The 19,873-nt window shown below is 44.8% G+C and overlaps 1 protein-coding gene across 5 annotated transcripts in view; it reads left to right on the top strand.

Moving 5' to 3' along the window:
* The window catches only part of TMEM260 (transmembrane protein 260), a 40,599-nt gene extending 27,031 nt beyond the window's left edge, over positions 1–13,568 (top strand). For 4 of the 5 annotated variants that reach the window (XM_064511882.1, XM_064511884.1, XM_026100027.2 and 1 more), the window contains 12 exons: positions 795–908; positions 3,065–3,244; positions 5,486–5,526; positions 5,925–6,008; positions 6,225–6,342; positions 6,737–6,909; positions 8,364–8,535; positions 9,132–9,280; positions 10,189–10,365; positions 11,341–11,394; positions 11,834–11,924; positions 12,996–13,568. In XM_064511882.1, the coding sequence (XP_064367952.1) occupies positions 795–908; positions 3,065–3,244; positions 5,486–5,526; positions 5,925–6,008; positions 6,225–6,342; positions 6,737–6,909; positions 8,364–8,535; positions 9,132–9,280; positions 10,189–10,365; positions 11,341–11,394; positions 11,834–11,924; positions 12,996–13,271 (1,629 nt within the window). In that variant the 3' untranslated portion in view covers positions 13,272–13,568. The remainder of the gene's footprint in view (positions 1–794; positions 909–3,064; positions 3,245–5,485; positions 5,527–5,924; positions 6,009–6,224; positions 6,343–6,736; positions 6,910–8,363; positions 8,536–9,131; positions 9,281–10,188; positions 10,366–11,340; positions 11,395–11,833; positions 11,925–12,995) is intronic. The other variant, XM_064511883.1, reaches the window with a different exon arrangement.
* Positions 13,569–19,873: the final 6,305 nt, after the last annotated feature.

A 19,873-nucleotide genomic window follows, 5' to 3' on the forward strand; every position in this document is an offset into this window, starting at 1 on the left:
GGTACAGTACCTGTTTTATCAGAAAACTCTTTTAGAGATGCTCTAAATGGAGTTTTTAGGCTAGTGAGATCTGTTGCATGTAATTCCCTTTGCCTAGGAAGTTTGTGTAGCCCTGACTTTTACCTTCGGTGCCCAAGGAAGAGGCAAAAATCATGTTTGTTATTTAAAATGATGTCTCTGTACGTAATAATGGCATTATTTTGGGGTGTTATTTCTGAAAAAATTGGAGCGACTGCGTGGCAGTCTCCCCTTCCCAGCAGTACTGAATTCCTGTTCTCATGGTTCAGGTGGGGCATAAGGGCAGCGGTACCCTGGGGACAGGCTAGGACAGCTCTAGGGGAAATTTCACATTTGGGAGAAAAGGCAGCAGGTTGTCTAACATGGGGGTGCCTGGAGACATGAGGAGTCTGCCCGGTGCGTGGCAGGTCAGTAAAGTGGACGGCTCCCCATGACCTGTGCAGTTCCTTATATCGGTTGAGTCCCAGTTGCTGTGCATTTGAATTTGTGGACTGCATCGTTACAGCATGGTAATGCTACTTACGATCTCTGTGTACATTGAGAAAAAGCCACTCAGCTGCTTAGCCTAACATTTCTTAAGGATGTTTTCTCTTAAATAAATAACATCTTTCTGTAAATAATCTAAAATAACTTGTGTTGTCTGCGTTGCAACTGGCTAGTGATCAGCGGTATATTTGCCTTGCTTCTGCAAGTGTGCTGTGGGCTGTGCTGAAGCTGTTTTGGTCTCTGCATGGTTTTGCAAACTCTGATTGTGAGTTCTCTTCCATTCCTTCCAGATCTCCAAATTCGGTGCCTTTTGCTGTGGGCTGAGTTTGTGCAATCAGCACACGATAGTGCTTTATATTGTTTGTATTGTGCCTTGGGTTCTCTTCCGGCTTTTCAGAAAAACGGTAGGTATTTTACCTCTTGCTGACTCATGTCTCTTATAGCTTGTTTTAAAGCAGTTAGCAATTCTTCTTTCCAAGCACTTGTATCACGTTTATGTTGATGTATGAACAGTGACAGTTAATGGTCTGTCTAAGCTAGTCAGTCATAATCCGCTGAAGTTACAGTCCATCAGTCTGACGTCAGAGCTGCAGATTACAGTTTAGGGGCTTTGGAGCTGTCACTCACGTGAGCAGTCTGCGACCTGTCTGTTCATCCTGGCACGGCACTCTGGTCCCAGCTGTTTACAATGTACCGAGTATGCCATCACGACCCTGACAGAGCTAAAAACTGGTTGGTGTGTGGGAAACGAGAGTGTGTTCAGTGACCTACCACGAACTAGAAAATAGGTAAACATGCAGAGGACTGTGCTGGTGAGAAGTCACAGGCGTGAGCAGTCAGAGCTCTGCTTCCCCCAGCTGACGGTGCAGGATTTCTCATGACTCTCAAGGTGAGTTTCTGTATGTTGATTCCCTCATGGTAGTGAACGAAAGCGTCAGCTCCTACTGCACAGTTTTGTGCACCTACTGAGGCTGTCGACAGTCGAAGACGCAGCCAAAATGACCAGCACAGCAATAGAGGAGCCTTTTAGCTCCCACCAGAGATCTTCTTCTTAGGATGTCCAGCTGGTGCTGAACTGTTGGGATCCTTTTAGACGTCTTTATTAAGTTTGTTCATTGGGCAACAAGGTGAAGACAGCCTCTTTGCACTTCTAGCTCACTAAGGTGCTGTGCTTCTGTCTGGCTTGGGCTCCAAAGTCCCATTCCCAGATCCTACAGTGCTCTCGCCTGCCGGGGTGACCTGCTGTAAGTCCCTGGGTCCGGCTGGCTGCAGGCGGCTGCTCACCTCAAAGATGCCCGTGCTCTGATGACTTTGTGAGTGGCTCTGAGAAAGCTCCACCTCTCCTCTCTCTCTCCTTTGCTCCCTGAAGGTGACAGCAGTTCAGACTTCTGCTGTTTCAGTTCTGCCTCTGCTTCTCCACCCTCAACCTGATAAATCAGCCATGCTTCTGGGCAACACTGCAGGTTATAACTAAGCCCAGGGTGAAGTGCAAGAGCTGCAGGAGATGAGATGCAGCTTAGACAAGCTCGATCCAAAATCTTCCGGTCACCAAAATCCTTTTTGACTATGTGTTTCATTTGACAACATGATGACACACTTCTGCAATATATTTGTGCTCTTTAAATGGAGCCTTTTTTCAACTGGGGAGGCCCAGAGAGGCTTCCGTGAGTTGCAGCAGAAGAGTGCTGTGCCAATGTAATGTTCCTTGGAAACACTTCAGAAAGGCCAGTAGTGCCTGCTGCAGAAAGCCATCTAATACAACGGAGATTTCATTGAATGTGGTGCCTTTCAGTAAAAAGAAGCCAGCTTTCCTCCTGAAGGAATTTCAGCCAACTTTATCAAGCTACTTTTTCTGCTTTGTAGATTGTCACATTGACTGGCGTCTCTTCCACATAACCCCAAACACGAAAGGAAGTACTTTGATTGACAGGACAGTGGCTAATGGTAAAGCAAGCGTGCAATATTCTAGGGTGGGATTTTCCAAAGCACTTAAAGGAGTTAGGCACAGAAGTCCCTTTGAAAGTCTTGTCTTCCTGACCCCTTAGGCAGTCTTGAAAATCCCACCCCAAAAGTTGGCCTATCCGATTTAGCCATTTAACCATCATGATAAAGTAAATGGCAAAACTGACTCCTGATGATGGTGATGATGTGTGTAGTTGTACTAGAGCAGCATTTTTTTTTTGCCAGATGGAATACCAGCCAACTCTTAATCACTGCAAAGTGGGTTATCTCAGCCTTGCAGTGCTTTAGCCATCTATGCATGTCATGCCATGATTTAAATGTGAAAGATGCAATGAGTATGATACTCATGAGTCCTAGCTAATATTATTTGCTTCACTTAAATTTCACCCTGCCATGCAAAGGAGATCAGTTTGATGCAGTTTCCTGGTAATCCACAAAATCGTAAGGTTTAACATAGCATTTTGTAGGGACTTACTATAAATTGAGAGATCAGCTCTGTGTAAATATATTTGATGTTTTTTCTTTATCTGTTCTTGAAGTTCCAGCATGATTAAACTAAAATAAACGTTGTTATGCAATATGACATATTTTGGTGCAGGAATTGTCCCTAGGCCATTTGCTGAAGTTGGGTTTATGCTTCTTGGCTGGTTTGCTGCCTTATCTCTATCTGCCGGCTTCGTCCTACCTCAATCAAGCCCGTTGGACGTGGGGAGACCAGACGACTTTTCAAGGATTTTTGACCCACTTTCTCAGGGAAGAATATGGGACGTTCAGTCTGGTAAATAAGGGTCATTTTCTAAAAGACTTTCTTCTGAAGTTATGCTGTAGCAGAACCTTTCTGTCCATGATATTTAATGGCTTGTAGGGGAAGAAACTGAAGGTGGTGTTTCTTTAGCATTTATGATTTTGACTTACCTATCTGTCAGGTTTTCTGGCAGTGGATCAGATGGGTGGTAAACTACAGAAATCATTCTTTTTACCTTTATGGGATGAGCTGTATTATTTATTGGGAACTATACAGGTGTTTTGTATTCATAATAGCCCAAAGAGCAAGCTGTGCTAGAGAGAGGTGATAACATCAATTTCCTATTTTTCTCTTTTTAAGTTAAATTAGTGTCCTTTTTTATTATTTTAAGCTTAGCTATTTTAAAAGGTCACAAGCAGTTTTTATTGTTTTACCTTAAAAAGGGATTCCTTTAACTCCTTGGTAATATTTTATTGAAATGAATGATAGGTTTGGGGGTTTCAGAATACTCTGATCTGAATTATCCTGACTAGTCTGTGGGCTTGCAAATGGAGGGAGGTATTATGTGGCTGTTTGCTGAGCATAGGGTTTTCATCTGTCTTCTCTAGCCCTAATGTGGATTTTTGGCTTCCAGCCACCCAGGGTCCTTCTTTCCTTCCTGCTTCAGAGAATTCAGTGCAGAGGGGTCGGAAATGTCACCATCAGGACAAAAAAAAAAAAAATTTACATATCATTTCATTCATCTGCCTTCACATCCTTGGAAATTATGTCCCATGTGTGCAACAGCTGCATCCAGTCTTTGCTGCCCAGCAAGCATGGTTGACATTTCAATGCACGCTCTTACAGCCTTCTCCAAGCCGTGTGCTGTAGTATCTGAGGCAAAAGATGTGATAATTCCTCCTGCTGGCACCTAATCTTTCCAAAACTCCTAGAGAGATATGATCCACCCTCTGAAGGACTTCCGAGATTTCCCCTGTTTTCCTATTCCCAGCTGTCTTCTGAGAATTACCCTGTTGGGCAGAGCAATACTAAGACATGCAAATCCCATAACTCTTCTCCATCAGATGTGGTGAACTCAAGTTGATGTTCAAGAGGCTTATGGATAGACTGCCTGTAATTCTGCACCACGAATCATATTTACTTCCATATTCCCTAGAGGGATCCTCTGGAGTAGAGCTTGTGTGAAGTGGTAGCAATAAATGCAGCAAAATCCAAATGTTTGGTCCCAATTCCAGTTGAGCTAACGCTCGAGCCCTGCCTGGATGGACAGACAGCCCTTCAGTCCCAGAGAAGGCCCTATTTTAAGTACAGGTCAGAAAACCAGAGAGAAGACTGGATGCTGGAGAGGACGCTTCTCTCCTGAGATCCCTGCGGAGCCGGCCTGCTTCCTGGTGGAAGCACAAAGGTTATGCAGCACTGTGACTCTGGCTTTATGGGTCGAACCGCTGAAGCCTCGACCTAGAGGCTGAGGGTTAACAACCCCTTTTCTTCCAAGGGCCATGTCTGGGGCCAGAAGCTGCCACAGCTGCACTCAGGTACCAGCAGGATGGAGCTTGTGCAAGAAATAAAAACCTATGAGATGGAAGACAAGAGGCTTAGGATAGTGGTGGCACGTAGTAAGTAGCCTGTGGGCTGGCTTTCCTTCCTTTTTAATTAACAATTTCATTTTTACTGAGATTCCTGCTAGACCTCCTGGCTCACCTTACCATGTGTCTTTTCTCTGGCTTTCATGGCTTTTCCACCAAGCCCTTGCAAAGTTAGGGCCTCACCTCCACTGAGCATGTCTCCTTTGCCAGACTTGTGCCATGGACTGTCTGTCTCTGCAATGAAAAACGTCATGCATCCATGCGTGCATGCAAGCAGGAATTGAGGCCCATGTGCTCGTCTCAGACTGCTGGGAGAAGTCACGGAAAATACTATGCCAATATAGCAGAGATCATAGCTAAACTGTACAATGTGTTTGGGTTACAGGGAAATAATTTTGTAGTACATGAAATAAGATGTTCTGAATGTGTTCAGTAAACTCTGCATACTTTCAGGATTGAAAACAAGAACCTGGAAGAAAATCTTGCAATGAAAATTTGCATAGAGTTTGCTGGCTTTTTCATTTAAACAATAACTATTCCCTGTGGCAACATTGTGGTACCACCTGGACTGGTTTTGGGGGAGCCCCTTGTGCCTGGGGCGCTGCAAACAAAATGAAGACTTTCCTTGCCCAGTGATAGGTCAATCAGTGTGTGGGTTTCTCATGGGTTTTCTTTCTTTTTAATCTAGGCCAAAGCAGAGACAGGATCCAGTATGAGAGAGATATTGGCGTGAGTAAAATCTTGATTGCACCTTCTAGTTGAGAGAAACATGTCGCTACCCCTATTGCTTTTGTTAAGGTAGCTCCTTTGCTGTAGTCACCTTGGCTTTTTTCAGAGCCAGGTGCTTGGGATGAGGGAGGAATGGGCCGTGCATGTCTGGCACTGGGACAACGTGCCCGTGTCCAGCTGACTTCTCTGTTGAAGTCAAAATGCTGCTTTCCCTCTCCCCAGTGATCTTTCATTTAAAATTCTGAAGTTAAAAAATAGGTTTGTTCCCATTTCCAGTAGGCTTAATCACAGCAGAATTGAATATGTTATGTTGTGCTTATGCTCTGCTTCTCTTGACACTTTAATTTGGCGCCGGGGCGATTTGGGGATGAAGCAGACATGCATTAATTTCTCTACAGTTTTCAACTGACGCAGATGAAGTCTGAGCTCTCCCTTGCCGTCCTCGCCCTGGCGCTCGTGGCCTGTTTAAGTGCAGCCCTGCCGTAAGTTGGGGGAGAACATTTGCTCCGATGTGCACTTCCTTATGGACTGAATGGTGACCTTTTGGGGTGCTTTCTCTGCCTTATGCCAAAATGGATCTAGTCTAATTCCCAGTATTAAATGTGCTGAGGTACACAGAGAGGTAATTGCTTTCAAGTGCATATAACTTTTGTCTCCTTTTTAATCGCACCACTAGAACATTATGTTGTTTTTTGTAGGACAAAGCAGCAGAAATTGCCCGTGATTTGGCTCTTCACTGGAATGCTCTGTGTTTATTCACTGTTCTTTGCTTGGAGGGCAAATTTGGATATTACAAAACCTCTGTTTCTGGGTGTGGTGAGTTTCATTCCAAAAATTCCTTGGGGGTGTTAATTTTTGGAAGAAGCCTCTTTCTTGCTTAGTCGGCTGCTGTTGCCCCTGATAATCATGAGCAGGGGGTCGTCTTGGTGCTGCCTAAGGGGCAAAAGTACAGCCACATATTCTGTTTACTTATAACTGGGGAAACAGAAATACGGTCTCTGCGAATTTGAAAATGTGATTTGTGATTAAAATGTGATTAAAAGACATCCCCTGTCTGTTCCCCTTCTATAATCTCTGCCTGCCCTTAAACTGTGAGCTTTTCAGCCCGGAGACCATCCTGTCCTGAAAATGTGGACCCATGTCCTAAATAAATAAACATTAATGTCATGCCTGTCACTTGGATACATCCTCTGTGTACATTGTTTCTTAGGTGGAACGATTTTGGATGCAGAGCAATGCAGCAGTCGCTGTGCTAGCGGGTCTGGGACTGGCCTGGCTTATCTCTGTCGGAAATGCCGTGCTGGAGAACAGCCGGGCGCTGCCGTGTCTGGAGTGGCTTTCTGCTATCGCTCTTGTTGCTTGTCAAGTTTGTGCCAATTACAGGTAACAGATACCCTGGGAGCGCGCAGTGCTGCGACTTCCCGGGTCTGCAGGCTGAAGTGCAGTCCGGACGCTATTTTAAACCCCTCCTTCTGCTTCTTGAGTTTCTGTCTTTGTCTCTAAAGGAAAAGGGCATTTTGGGGGCATAGGGCCGGGGGTTGCGGGACAGAGGGTCGTTCTTAAACCAGCAAAGCCGGTAGGAAATGAAGGAGCTGGAGGCTCTAGGGAGAGGGACAGCAGGCTCCGAGGCAGGCTCCTGTATTCCTGCAGCCAGGACCAGAGTGGGCTCAGGTCATGTCTGTAAGCAGGTCTAATACCCTTTCTTTGAGCCATGGAAAGAAAAGTCCTCTGATCCCATCTCTTCCACCCTCACTAGTATTCCCTGATCTCTTGATGGCACGAACCAAGGCTCCCATCTAAGCCTGGGAGGTCACAGCCTGCAGGAATAGAGTCTGCCCTACTCCCTTGTTTGGTTTCCCCAGTATCACCAAAGCTGTAAACCAGGGTATCTTACAGGTTGAAGGAAGAAAACCATGTAGATGGAACTTTTCATGTAGAACTTTTCATGAAAGAAAGCTATAAATCTGTGCTTTATTTCCTAAGGTTTACAGAATTCATTTGTCCTGAACAGTCATCTTCCCTTTCCATTGCTTTCCTTCAGGTTTCCATGTGCCCTGGGATTTTTTTCTTTATTTTTTCTTTTCGAGGAGCTAAATCTGTAGCGTAGGGCTTCCTTATCTCATAGCCACACTGAAGACTCTCCAGTGCTTTGGACAGAAATCAGTGTAGTAGTAGGGGTGCTCAGGCAGAGGGAGATTTGCCAACAGGTGAAGTGTAGAGCACATAGACTACTTATGCATGAATCCTTCCTTCACGCACATCTTTTCACAAAGGCCTGTCCATAGCTGCCCTGAGCCAGTCATGTAACGTCCCGTTCTTGGGTCCCTACCTGCCACCTGGAGTGTGCGCATACTGGAAAACAGGCATTGGTGAGCGCACACACACACGAACACACAATTGTGTAACAAAAAGGGTCTAATCCCAGGTAATGTAAATCTACTCCTATCTGATCATACAAAAACTTGGCTTTTTCAGCGCATTATACTGGCACTTCCAGCTCTGACTAATAAGCTGGTAAGTTTAGGCCAAGAAAAAATCAGAATTGAGATGAAGGTGTGCAATGAGTGTGTATTTTGTCAAAAGTGGTGGCTAATGTCTGTGTTGCTGGTTTCTGGGGGACTTCAGTCTAAATGCTTCATTTCTGTGTCTTGGTTTCTCGGCAATGGCAATGATGCTGTTCAGCAAGATCTAACCGGGGCAAAGGACTTGCTATATGTTCCTGTGAATGCCTATTGCATAAAATTGTTCTGAAGAAATTCAAAGCCGTGCAAATACCCATTTTTAAGATAAATGTAAAATAAATAAATAAAAATAGATTTTTCATCTATTCTCTTAAGTGCTTGTGATCAAAGCAGCAATTATGTTGTTGATAACTTTGCAAGAAATCTGCTGTCCTCGATGCCGACGGGTGCGGTGATCTTGCTAAGAGGAGACTTACCTGGAAATGCTCTTCGTTACATTCATTACTGCGAAGGGATGAGGCCAGATATCACATTAGTGGACCAGGAGGTAGGTTCAAAAAGTGATATTGAAAGAGGTAACAGACAGACTTAAAAATAGGAAACAAAAGTTCAGTCGTTCCCTTCTCTCCTTGGGGTTTTGTTGAAATAAAAATCGTGATGCTGAAATAAAATGGGTTTGTAAATGGTCGTGGGTAGTCCTAGGTCTGCTGGGAGAATCCAGGCTTGGAGATGGGGTGCGGTGTGGAAGGCCCATTCACACTCTCCAAAGCTCGTCCTTTCACTGCCACATCAGTGCTTGGACTTGGCTTTGCAACAGGGGTTTGTGTCCTGTTGGCAAAACCAAAACTCACAGCCTCATATTTAACCAAACCAAAGCCCCACTGTGTCTCTTATATCGGCAGTAGGTGCTCCGTGTTTCCTTAGAGGTCTTCCCCCTCGACGGGGAGGACTGTGTGCCTCTAGTCAGGAACCACTGGTAATCTGGTCTGGTGATGTGATCCCAGACAGTTGCTAAAGGGGGAGGTGACCCTTAATGAGCAAACAGACTCATTACTTGTGCAGAAACAGTTTGCTACGCTTCTGGATGTAAAATAGATGAAAACTTTGTTTCTCATTTTAATTATGCTAATATTTTGGTGGTAGATGATGACTTATGAATGGTATTTACCAAAGCTGGCAAAACATTTACCTGGCATTTATTTTCCTGGGAACCGGTGGAATCCTGTGGAAGGAGTATTACCTGATGGGACACTTGCTTTTAATCTTCATCATTTCCTCAAAGTAAATAAACAGTAAGCATTTCTTTCATATGTAACAGCTTTCCTAAAATCTTCAAGCTTTTTTCCTGAAATTGTTTATGGAACAGCTTGGTACTGCATCCAAAAGACCAATTTTCTCCACTGACTTCCTCCCTGGTGGTGAGATTATTTTTGCAATTAAAGCGAATATCTATGCAGAAGTAACTCCATCCGGATATAATATTTCTTCTTGTTTGGAGATTGGTTTGGTTTTTAGGAAGGAAAACTAAGAAGGTGATTGTCAGAGAATATTTACTGGGTTTTTTTTGTTTTTTTTTTTACTTTGTTGACACCATTCATCACAAAAAAGGAATGTTCCTGTGTAATCAGAATGACTATGGTTGGAGAGCAAATTGCTGCTGCTTCTCCTTCATGAACATTGTGGCCAACTTATTAGCATAGAATGAATGTATTCCAGGAATAATCATCATATAAAAATAGCTTAGTAGGAGTGGAGAAAGGATTAGATACTTGCATGAAGAAGAACAGCATCTGCATTTAGACTAGCCAGGATGACCCTTGCAAGTGTTGGTAGGCAGAAGAGCATTGCCAGGTGCAGGCAGGAAAAAACGGGCTTCTCGTTAGTGCTTCTGGCATGCTCGCATGGCCCAACGCAGGGGAAAGGACGTCTCTTCTCACGGTGGCTCCCGTGTGGGCTGCGCTAGGTGTGCAGTGCCAGCTGGGGTCTTTACCAGCAGCAGGAGAGCTGTTCTGCGGAGTGACCTGGGAACGTGCTCTTTCCGAGGTGAAATGCCCTGGGTGGGTAGCTGCCACTGAAGATGTTTTGCTGCTTAAGGCCTATCCCGTTGCACTGATGCGGAGTGTATGGCTTGCTCTAGTATGTGGTGTTGCCCAAGGCCTGTGGCATGGCTTCACGTTTGCTCTCTCTGTTTTTTTGGCAGTAAGGAAGTGTTTGTCTGCATAGGTCTTCATGAAGGGGACTCAACCTGGAGAAAGAGCTACTTGCTTTGGCCGTGGGGTACTTGTGAAAAGTTGGTTCCTTCTGAAGTTGTCTTTGACCCAGGAGAGTGGATTCGTCTTACAAGAAATCTCTACAACTGGACTGAAGAGTACGGAAGGTACAAGGCACAGACACGACCGTTCCTTTTTGCTCATAATCCTTCTGCCAGCAGCATAACCACATCCGCTGCGATGCTACTGCACCTAACCCTTCTCCTCCAGGGCTGGTGGAGCAGTGACTGCTGGGGTTTGTGCAACTCTGTTGGCTTATCCAGTTCCGCTTATAGCATTGACATGACTGGATTGGGACTCTTAACACTCTTCTTGTCCACAAGTAGAGTGGTTGGTCCTTGTTTCTCTGAGCTTCACAGTCCTGATTCAGCAGGATATTCTAGCACATGTACTGGGGCCGATTCTGTTCCAGGGGACTTGGGGCCTTCATTAATGCTGTCATATTCATTGGATTTGTGAATGTGAATGAATACCTTGCTGAGTAAGGGTGTTTCTGAGGTACAGGTGAAAATGCTTAAGGGAATTGCAGACAAATTTAAAATGAAATAGCTCTTTTCTTTTGAAAAAATAACCATAAGCTGTAGTGGTATTTTTTTGTGTTTTAAAATATGTAATAAAAGAAATCTGCATGTGGTATTCTTGATAGTATTAAAAATAGAGAGGACATTTCTAGTCAAATATCAGGTCCAATTCTGATTTTAAAACTGGATCTGTTTTCCCTGTTGTCAGGGGAACAGTTTGTCAGGCCAGAAAGATGTTGAGGACATGGGACATCCAAAACTTTGTGTGATGAACTGAATTGGATGGATGGTAAAAAACATCTCTCTCACTTTGAGAATAGCTGGGCTGCTGTGAGACACATAACATACCATCGACTCCTCCTATCCAGAAAGAGGAAGAAAGTTTTCTGAGTGACTAAGGATCAGCTGGATTCCTTGCTGTCAGAGCCATAGGCTTCATGACAGATTTTTTTTTAAGCCTGGGAGGTCTGTAGCTGCTAGAGTTAGAAGGGATGATTGTGCAATGGGTGAAACACAGTGACATGGATCCGGTGGCTGAATTTTATTTTAATTCCTGTTTAGATTCAAGCCCTCTTCCTGGGAAGCTGTCGCGAATGAGGAGATGTGGCAAGCCAGGTGATGCTCCTTTCCTTCCCCCCAACAGTCGATGAGCGATGCCAACTTGCTGGCGTGGAATACACATCAAAGTGGGCATTGATGGTGCATTGGTGTATTGGATCTAAATATGCCGAGCTTTAGAGGGAAAACATTGGCAGAATGAGATCAGCAGAGATCATTGCCTCTGGTAGATCTTTGAGGGAGGTGGTGGTTATTTTTAACTAGTACGTTCTGCTCAGAGTGTCTTGAAGAAGCAGAGTGTAGTTTGGATATAGAGTGAGAAAATACATCGTGGAAAAGAATTTGTTTTGCTGAAGACTTAAACAGACACACAGCTTGTGTACTCTCCCATATGATTAAAGAGCTTAATGGACATGTTGAAGATGTGTGTAATTATGTGATGTGACCTAGTCAGGCTAAGGAGTTGTTATAATGGATGTTTTTCTTGCTTTCCTAGGATGAAAACAGCTTTCTTTATATTTGACCTTGCAGAAAGTGCCAGTGTGACTGCAGAAATGAAATCACAACTTTACACATTTGCATACGCTGTAAGTCACCTATTTTGGTTATGAATTCTCCCTGCAGTCTCCATCCATTTTTTAAATTTCTCAGCTCCATAGAAATATCATGGTGTTTCCACATAGGTAGGCAGTTCTGTAATCTGCATTCTCCCTCGTTCATCCAAACCAGGAGCATAGCAGATTCAAAGAGATTTGTTCTGGGATTTTATCCATCCCTACTTGCCCTCTCGGTCACGGAGGATGCCAAAAGCTAACCAGTCAACACTCTGCTTTTGCTATAATTATGTTGTCTGTGTTGGGCTCCAAACCCATGCCAAGAGATTGCTTGTCCTGACGTCCCCTCTATGCACTTGTCCCCTCTGTCATTATATAGTCATGCATCCGAGCCAGCAAGTGTAAAATCCGACAGTCTTCTTGCTGCAGATTAATTCTGCTGCATTTCACACCAAAGAATGACACACATAGGCTAGCGTAGGTATCTCTGGATATATCATACTGCCAGAGATGTCTGCAGATGCACAAAATGATCAGTGCATGTCAGCAGAGAGGAGGAGTGTTTTATACCCCAGCAAACAGTCAACAAATATTTTCCTTTAAATTCTTGCCAACATCGTGGTGATTTTTGCTGTTCTGTTCAGCAAAGTTCACAAGTGCATGCCTGACGTTAAACTTATGAATATTACCTCTGAAGTCAGCAGACTGCTCAAGTCCTGCAGAAGACATCCTTATCTCCGGAAATATTGAGTAAATGTCTTTCCAGGTACTGCAGTGAAATCTCTTTTCCCTCGTCCAGTATAACATCTCTTTTGAGGAAGTGCGCAATGTGCAGTGAGGTTATCTCGATCACCTGTAGCGTTTCATCTCCTAGAGCAGCTATTTGTTTAGAACATTTTAGTCCCCTGTTGGGATTTGGATTCACACTATTGCACACTGCATGGCAAACATGGAGTTTCAGAAATGTTCTGACTCTGGATTTGGCTATCTAAATAATGTCCCTCCTTTTAAAAACTATGGACAGTTTTGAAGTACAATTAAGAGCTGTTTTTCTCCTCATTTAATTAACTTGTCCTTTTTTTTTTTCCTTTTGTCCTTTAACAGTCGTACAAAGAAATTATCAACTCTCATCCAAAGCATCCAGTGAACTGGCACAAAAACTATGCAATAGCCTGTGAAAGGATGTTGCGTCTCCACCAGATGGATGTGGATCCGGAAACATTGCTCTCTGAAACTGTTAAACATTTCCTTCTGTACACTGAGAAAGCAGAGGACGATCCCCAGCGGCAGGATATTCTGCGGGCCGTAAAACACCTGAAGAAAGAACTGCAGGTGCTGAGGAAAATGAAAAAAAAGGATCTGAAGCAGCAAGCTGTATAGAGCCTGTTTGACATGCTTTCTGAAGTGTCACAATTTTGAAGTTGGGAGATAAAATTGAATTAGTCATTAGCAATATAAGAGTGGCTTTAAAAGGCGACAGAAATAACCGCAAAGAAGAAATCAAGTGTGACCACCTTAGTAGAAACGTACTGTTGTTTGTTCTTTGTCTTTGCCAAATGAATATTTTGTATTGTTTTGTATGGGGAAAGTGCATTGCAAAATAAACTACTGGGTTTAAAAAAGGAGAGTTTTCTTTTAAAGAAAACTGCTGAGTCTGTAATACTGTGAAAATTTTAATTTTGTTTACAAGTGCAGTGTCCTTCATAGATGCAAAAAATGTATTTACCCTTTAAATGTTTCTTCTGTTACTGAGCAACAAGATCTTCTGCAGATCTTTTCTTCAGGCTGTATGCTACCTGTGTGTTTTTCTGGTCACATGGTGGTGTGGTTAGGTGAGTTTTTGTCAGGTCAGGTGTGGCATGGTGCTCTACTGAACGCGCACTGTCACCTGGCTGCGCCTGTACAGGGGGCTGCTACAGGCACAACCTGCCCGGGGAGGGATGGAGTGACGCTGGCGTGAGATGGTAGGGTAAACACAAACCCAGCCCTCCCAGCCTTGCTTGCTTTGTGGGGAAGGTTATTTTCATTACGTTGCTGCAATGAAGTTTATCCCAACATAGAATAACAGTTTTCATACAGCAGGAAAGCAGCTTTCGTTTTTTTTTGCCGACCACCGTGACATCATGGGCAGCAGTGTGGCATCTCCTGGGCTGCATCAGTCTGGCAGAGAGGCCGCGGTGCTGAGGTCCTGCGCTGGGGAAAGGAGAGCGGCTTGGTCAGTGGGTTGCTTCCACGTGGCTCAGAGTGCCGACGCTGTGGCCTCTTATTATGCAAACCGGTACTGCTCTTCTCCTTTGCCATGTCCAGCAGGTACTGGAGATGTCAGAACTGCAATTTTAGAACTTTTAGAATTTTTAGGGGGCTTTAAAGAGAAAACAGAGCATGAATCCATCCTGCTTTTCAATGCATCCTGAAGGCCAAGTGACTCGGTTCCCGTGAGCTCAGCTGTGCAGGATTCGTCCCATTCCATTTTCAGAAAAAGTGACCTGAAATAACATGTCTGTCTTTCAAGATGTTTTGTTGATCGACATGGCCTTCAAAGGCTTAAAACAGACATCAGACTCTCCTTGGTATTATTAATGGCAATGTGTGATTGTCTAATTTTTCATACTTAGACCTGTAGTTCCATGAGGTATCAGCCCAATTTTTTTTACAGGAGAAAAACTGCTGCCAATGCAGGATTTCATTTGGGTTAGTATAATTTTCAGAGAAGAAAGAGGTACTTCCGTAAAGATCAAGTTATGGAGAAGCACCTCCTGGAAGGTTACCAGACACTTGGAAGAGCGAAACACAATTTGTGCAGGAGTGAAAGGTGTCGCGTCTGCAGCCTCTCTCACGTGAGTGTCAGGCTGTGGTTTGAGTGCCGTGTATGATCTCTGCTTTGCTCACGTGTGTGCAGATTTGGGCTCACTTGGTTATTAATCCTAACAGATCCCTTTAACAGTAGACCTGTATTCTTTTTTTGTCCCCTCTAAGTGCTAGTTTTCCCATAATGACTTTCATTGAATGCTCTGTACGTGAAAGTCAAGCTTCTGTGTAGGAATCTCTGTCTCTGGGTTACAAGAGAACGTTCTTTATTTTTCTCCCTCGCATTCTGATTTATTTTGCATAGTATGATTTCCAGAGCAATTTCCCCCTGGTCTTTTGTAAACAATTCTCAGACAAATAGCAGTTAAGAAATGCATAGTAAAAGCTAACCCTATGGGTTCTGGGCTGTGCAGCCCCAGAAGCAGAGGGGGGAGAACGGAGAGGAGCAGTTCAGAGGTGTCATTTTAACTCTTTGTTTTGTCATCGGCTACATTTCAGGTTGACCGTGCCTCACTTAAATCTCTTCCATTTTGTCAATTCCTGTAGAAGTGTTCTCGCAGAGCGCGAGAATATCATGCATTCCTCCATGGGGCTTTCTCATGGCTGGCTTTCTTCTCCCTTCTCAGAATCAGTGCTTCAGCCTCGCAGAAAAGCATTAGGAATCCAATTTTTGAATGCTTTTGTTACCTGCATTATTGAAAATCCATTCAAGCAAATATACTGAGCCAAGGGTTTTCTTTATCTTGATTAGATGCCCCTCCTTAGCTGCATAGTCTTGAAATAATTGGAAGCTTTTGTGGATTCCACTATCTACTTGGGAGAAAAGAGGCGCTGCACAAAAGTATCTAAGCCTGCAGTCTGCTTCAAGTAATGTATCATAATATATTGTAGTGAGTAGCAATGCAAACTAGGGAGGAATTTTCCCACAGACAAATGCATTCCCAGGTGTGAACAGCAGTGGAAACGTGATGCTTTTTAGGGGGTGAAAGCAGATATAGTTGGAATTGTTCCATTCACGCGCTCTCTGTCCCGATGAATTGTGGATGTGTGTAATACGTGCGTGGGAGTGTGTGTTGCATGTTTGGTTTGAAGATATCACTGATGCCAGATTGCAAAGGTGAAAATATTTAACAGCGGCAGAAGTTACAAATTCCTCTTGGTGAATCTGTTCAAATTAGATTTGCTGGTGCTTTTATACGAAGCAGTTGCATGGATGTTTCTAAGCCTGCTTGCTGAAAGGCAGTGCTGAGGGATGCTGGCAGAAGTTTAATTTTTATCAGCTCCTCTTAGGTGGCACCCTTAAGTTTATCAAACAAGCAAAGCTGATTTGCTCTTCGTTAGTCTCAGTTGCATGAATCGGTTGCCAAGTAAACAGGATTTTGCATTTTCCTAATTACTTTCATATTTGTGTTTTACCTCTATTTGTTCTCTTGCAGAACTGGGCCTAATAATTAGTCAGACTCCTGCTGCCTAAACCTTAAAAAAAAAGGGGGGGGGGGGAAGGAAAAAAAAGAGTTCTGAGGGTTTTTTTTCTCCCTTATAAATTCATTTTTGTTACAAGCATCTTTTATACATATTACTAAAGGGAGTGCACTAAGAAATGCAAATAATAGTTCTTTATTTTATTATGACAGTTAATTAATAGCAACCTGTTTTAATGAATAAAGTCACTCAGAGTCCTTCAGCACTTCCTAAGTAGAGGCCAGAATCTGTAGGGATTCTTTTTTCCCCCCAATTGTATAGCTCCTAGACTCCGCGCACTATATAGGGCCTGTATAGAAATGCTCGCTAATGAAGAGGGAGGGCTAGGAACTTGTCTGCATTCAAAGATCACTGGTGAGTCATTCAGCGAGAAAAGGCCCCTTGCTAGGAATAGTCACAGTTCCGCGGCATTGTGCTAGCAAAAGGGTTTGATCAAAGGTCTCCTGCGGAGCTTGCATGGTTTCCTTTCAGCCGACGACCATAATTAAAACCACTAATTCTCTTTTAAAATGCTGCAGGATGCCATGTAGGCATCTGTCTGGAGTGTCCTTTGTGATGTCGGGAGCTGTTAAGGACCAGCGCCGAGGGCTTTTCAGCGACATGCCAGTCAGGAAGGTGATTCGACATAAGGGTGCCTCTGAAGGCTTGACAGGGCCTTGACTACACAATTCGAGCTGAATTTGCCCCTTGTCAGCTGCCAGTAAATAAATCTCAAAGGGGGAAAAGCTGAAGTTTCATTACCTGATCCCCGGGGCTTTGTTGGTTTTGGCATCACACAGGGGGAAGCCCTTGCCCCTTGGGTCTGGGGATCTGAAGATGTCCATTGGAGCCCGGAGCGGCGGGCAGGGTTCAGCGCGGGGCCGTTTGAAGACTGTCAATAGTTGTAACAGTTCAGCTGTTAGGAAGACAAATAAATGGAAGAGCCCATTAATCCCCTTTGGGTACTCGGTGCCTTTTGCCCTTTTATCACAGCCTTATTAGGTTCCTACTCATCTTGAACCGGGAAAAATGAATTGAAGTTGTTGAGTGCTAATTGGCAAAGACTTTTAATCATGGGCCAAGAACTTTCGCTGACTTGAAAGTAACTTCGCCACGGGGAGGATCAGCAAATTCTTGGTTTGCCATTAAAACAAAACCGAAAAATCCTGTTGGGATTCAATGCAGTGGTTAAAAAAAAAAGAAATAGGCAACCGGTAAATCGTTGGGTTTGTCCTTCGTGGAGACGTTGGTGACTTACACTTGCTGTTTAAAAGAGAAGCACGGAGCCACGCTCCAAACGGCGTGATCGGTCTGGAGGCAGGGCTGAAGTCTGCAGGTCTCCTATGGCTGTGTGCGCCTTACCCAAACCTGCTCGAGGGCTGGTCTTCCAGAGGCAGCGTGGGAGATGTTTTGTAAGGCGGCAAAGCTGTTTGCAACCACTCGTGTGCTGAGCAGAGAGACCCCAGGCTTTCCATATGCCTTGGGGTGATCCCTGCAGTGGGAAGCTGCCTGAATCCATCCCCAGACTTGGCAAAAAATGATTTATAACCAGGATATATCTCAGCATGGTGGTACTCGTGTGTTCTCGTATAAGTTGCTTTCTAATATTGATTTTGTTGCTAGTTGCATTGATTTGAATGTACGTACTGCTCTCTGTGCCCACCTGCCCCTTTTGCACATGTTAAATAAAGAGAACTTCTGCCAGGTAGGAAGAGACTTTCATGCTTGGTAAGTCAAAATCTCATGGTCCACCACGGCCTGAGAAACATCAGCTCATGGGTTGAGAGCGCTGAATCCTCTCGCTGTGTTTCCCAGCCTCGACGTCTGGGGAAGTCACCAAATGAGGCCCCCGCCTTCAGGCCAGCATTGCCCACCCGGATCCGCACACGTGCCCGCTCGCAATGCCGGCATGGCCCTCCGGCCCCCCGGCCGTGGTGGCCCTGGTGCTCGCGGCCGACGAGCCCTCCCCAGCGCCCGCATCCCGTTTCCAGGGGATGCCGGGAGCGCTGCAAGGACGAGGGCTTGGCACATCATTACATGAGCAAACACGCGGCTAAAGCTGCTGCAGCGATCATGATATCAAATGAAGACATCATTGTCAGTACCCTCTAAAAGTCTGTTTAATTTGGATCTGCCTGACAAAGCTGAAGCGAGCGCTAGCCCCAGACCGGCCTTCCCCCTGCCAGAGCTCGGTAAACCGGGAGCTTCTGCAAGAAACGAGCGGGCTTTTTGGCCACCGACTGCTCTTTGGCTTCCTCCTAGCTTTGGCTGAGCCCCCGTGAGCGGGGCTGACTTTGCTTTTGGTGGCTCCGCTCGAAGCTGTGAGCACCGCCGTGCCGTGGCCATCGCGCCGAGGAGGTCGGGCAGCTCGCGGGGCTGCCAGCGCGGTTAAACCTGAGCTGAGGTGGCCTTGCTCTCCAGGAGGACCTTCCTGCGTGCCGTGCCAGGGCAGCGGTCCCTCCGTTACCGCGGCGTCCTCGTCCCTTCAGGGGACCGGTTCAGCTTGCCGAACTCCTGGGAAAAGCACGGAGAAGGGGAAGAGGAGCATTGCCTCTTCGGATGCTTTTGGGGCCCTTTGTTTATTGCTCTTTTTTGTCTCAGACTTTGATTTAGCAGCAAAGCCACTTAAAAAAATAGATGGCATGTGAAGAACGTTGCTGCTCACAAAGCCTCCCCAGGGAGGATCTATTGCCTCTGTTTCAGGCCGGGAGAAGGGCTTGCGAGCCCAAATTGTCACCATTTTTTCATAAAATTTATCATTTTTCTCCAAAAAGAATAGCCTTACAGCCTCTTGATGCTGCTGTTATAGTCAAACTTGACTTTTCAATAAAGCCCTGCTCAAAAAGGGGCAAAAACAAGGAAGGAGGATAAAGGGGAATAACTCTGCTCAAATTGGTGGAGGTCTGCGCTGAGATAGCGGGCTGGGAGAGCGATCTTGCTGATTCCGCTTTTACCAAATCTGAGATTTTGCCTTTTGCCAGGTTGAAGGAAACCGGCCCCCACACACTGGTCAGCAGGGAATTTGTGTTCGTAAATTCTGGCTGGTCCAAATCCTGCGTCCCCTCCACAGAGCGAAGGGTGGATTTTGCTTGTGGATGAGGAAGAGACACGAAGGCTTTGAGGAGCATCAGGATCCTTTGGGACACACAAGCGCTGTTGCCACCGGTTGAAAAACGAGGGGAATAAGGTAGTTCCCAAGAAAGGCTCTTCATAAGTGATTATTCCTTGTCAACCTTTGCAAAAGAAAAAGTAAAAATTTGCTACTTGATTTCAAGCTGTGGTTTGGAATCAAAAAAACTGGATTAAAAAAACCCAAACAAACAAACCACAATCGTAGTTTTGATCCTTAAAATTAATTGAGTTAATTCAACCAGACCGTGCCATTCGTGGATTTGATTGATGAGTGCAGTGTGGTTTTGCTAGGAAAAAAAGAAGTCCATTTTTGCAGGTAAGACTAACCTGAATAACGGAATATAAATAATTCTGACTATAAATAAAAGGTGATCTTCCTCTTTTCTTATCAGGGCTGAGAAGGGAGGTTGGAGCCTCCCTTGGAGGTTACCTAGCTCGATGCCCGGTTGGACCTTTTCCGAAGGCAGCACATGGGTGACCTCCAATATCATTGCAAACACTGGGTTTTGTCTCTTCTTCAATTCAGTGGCATCGTTTCTAACATTTTAATTCTTCTTGCAGTCCCTGGTGTTCACGGAGAC

This window comes from Dromaius novaehollandiae, chromosome 5, assembly GCF_036370855.1.
Source record: "Dromaius novaehollandiae isolate bDroNov1 chromosome 5, bDroNov1.hap1, whole genome shotgun sequence".
NCBI lineage: Eukaryota > Metazoa > Chordata > Aves > Casuariiformes > Dromaiidae > Dromaius > Dromaius novaehollandiae.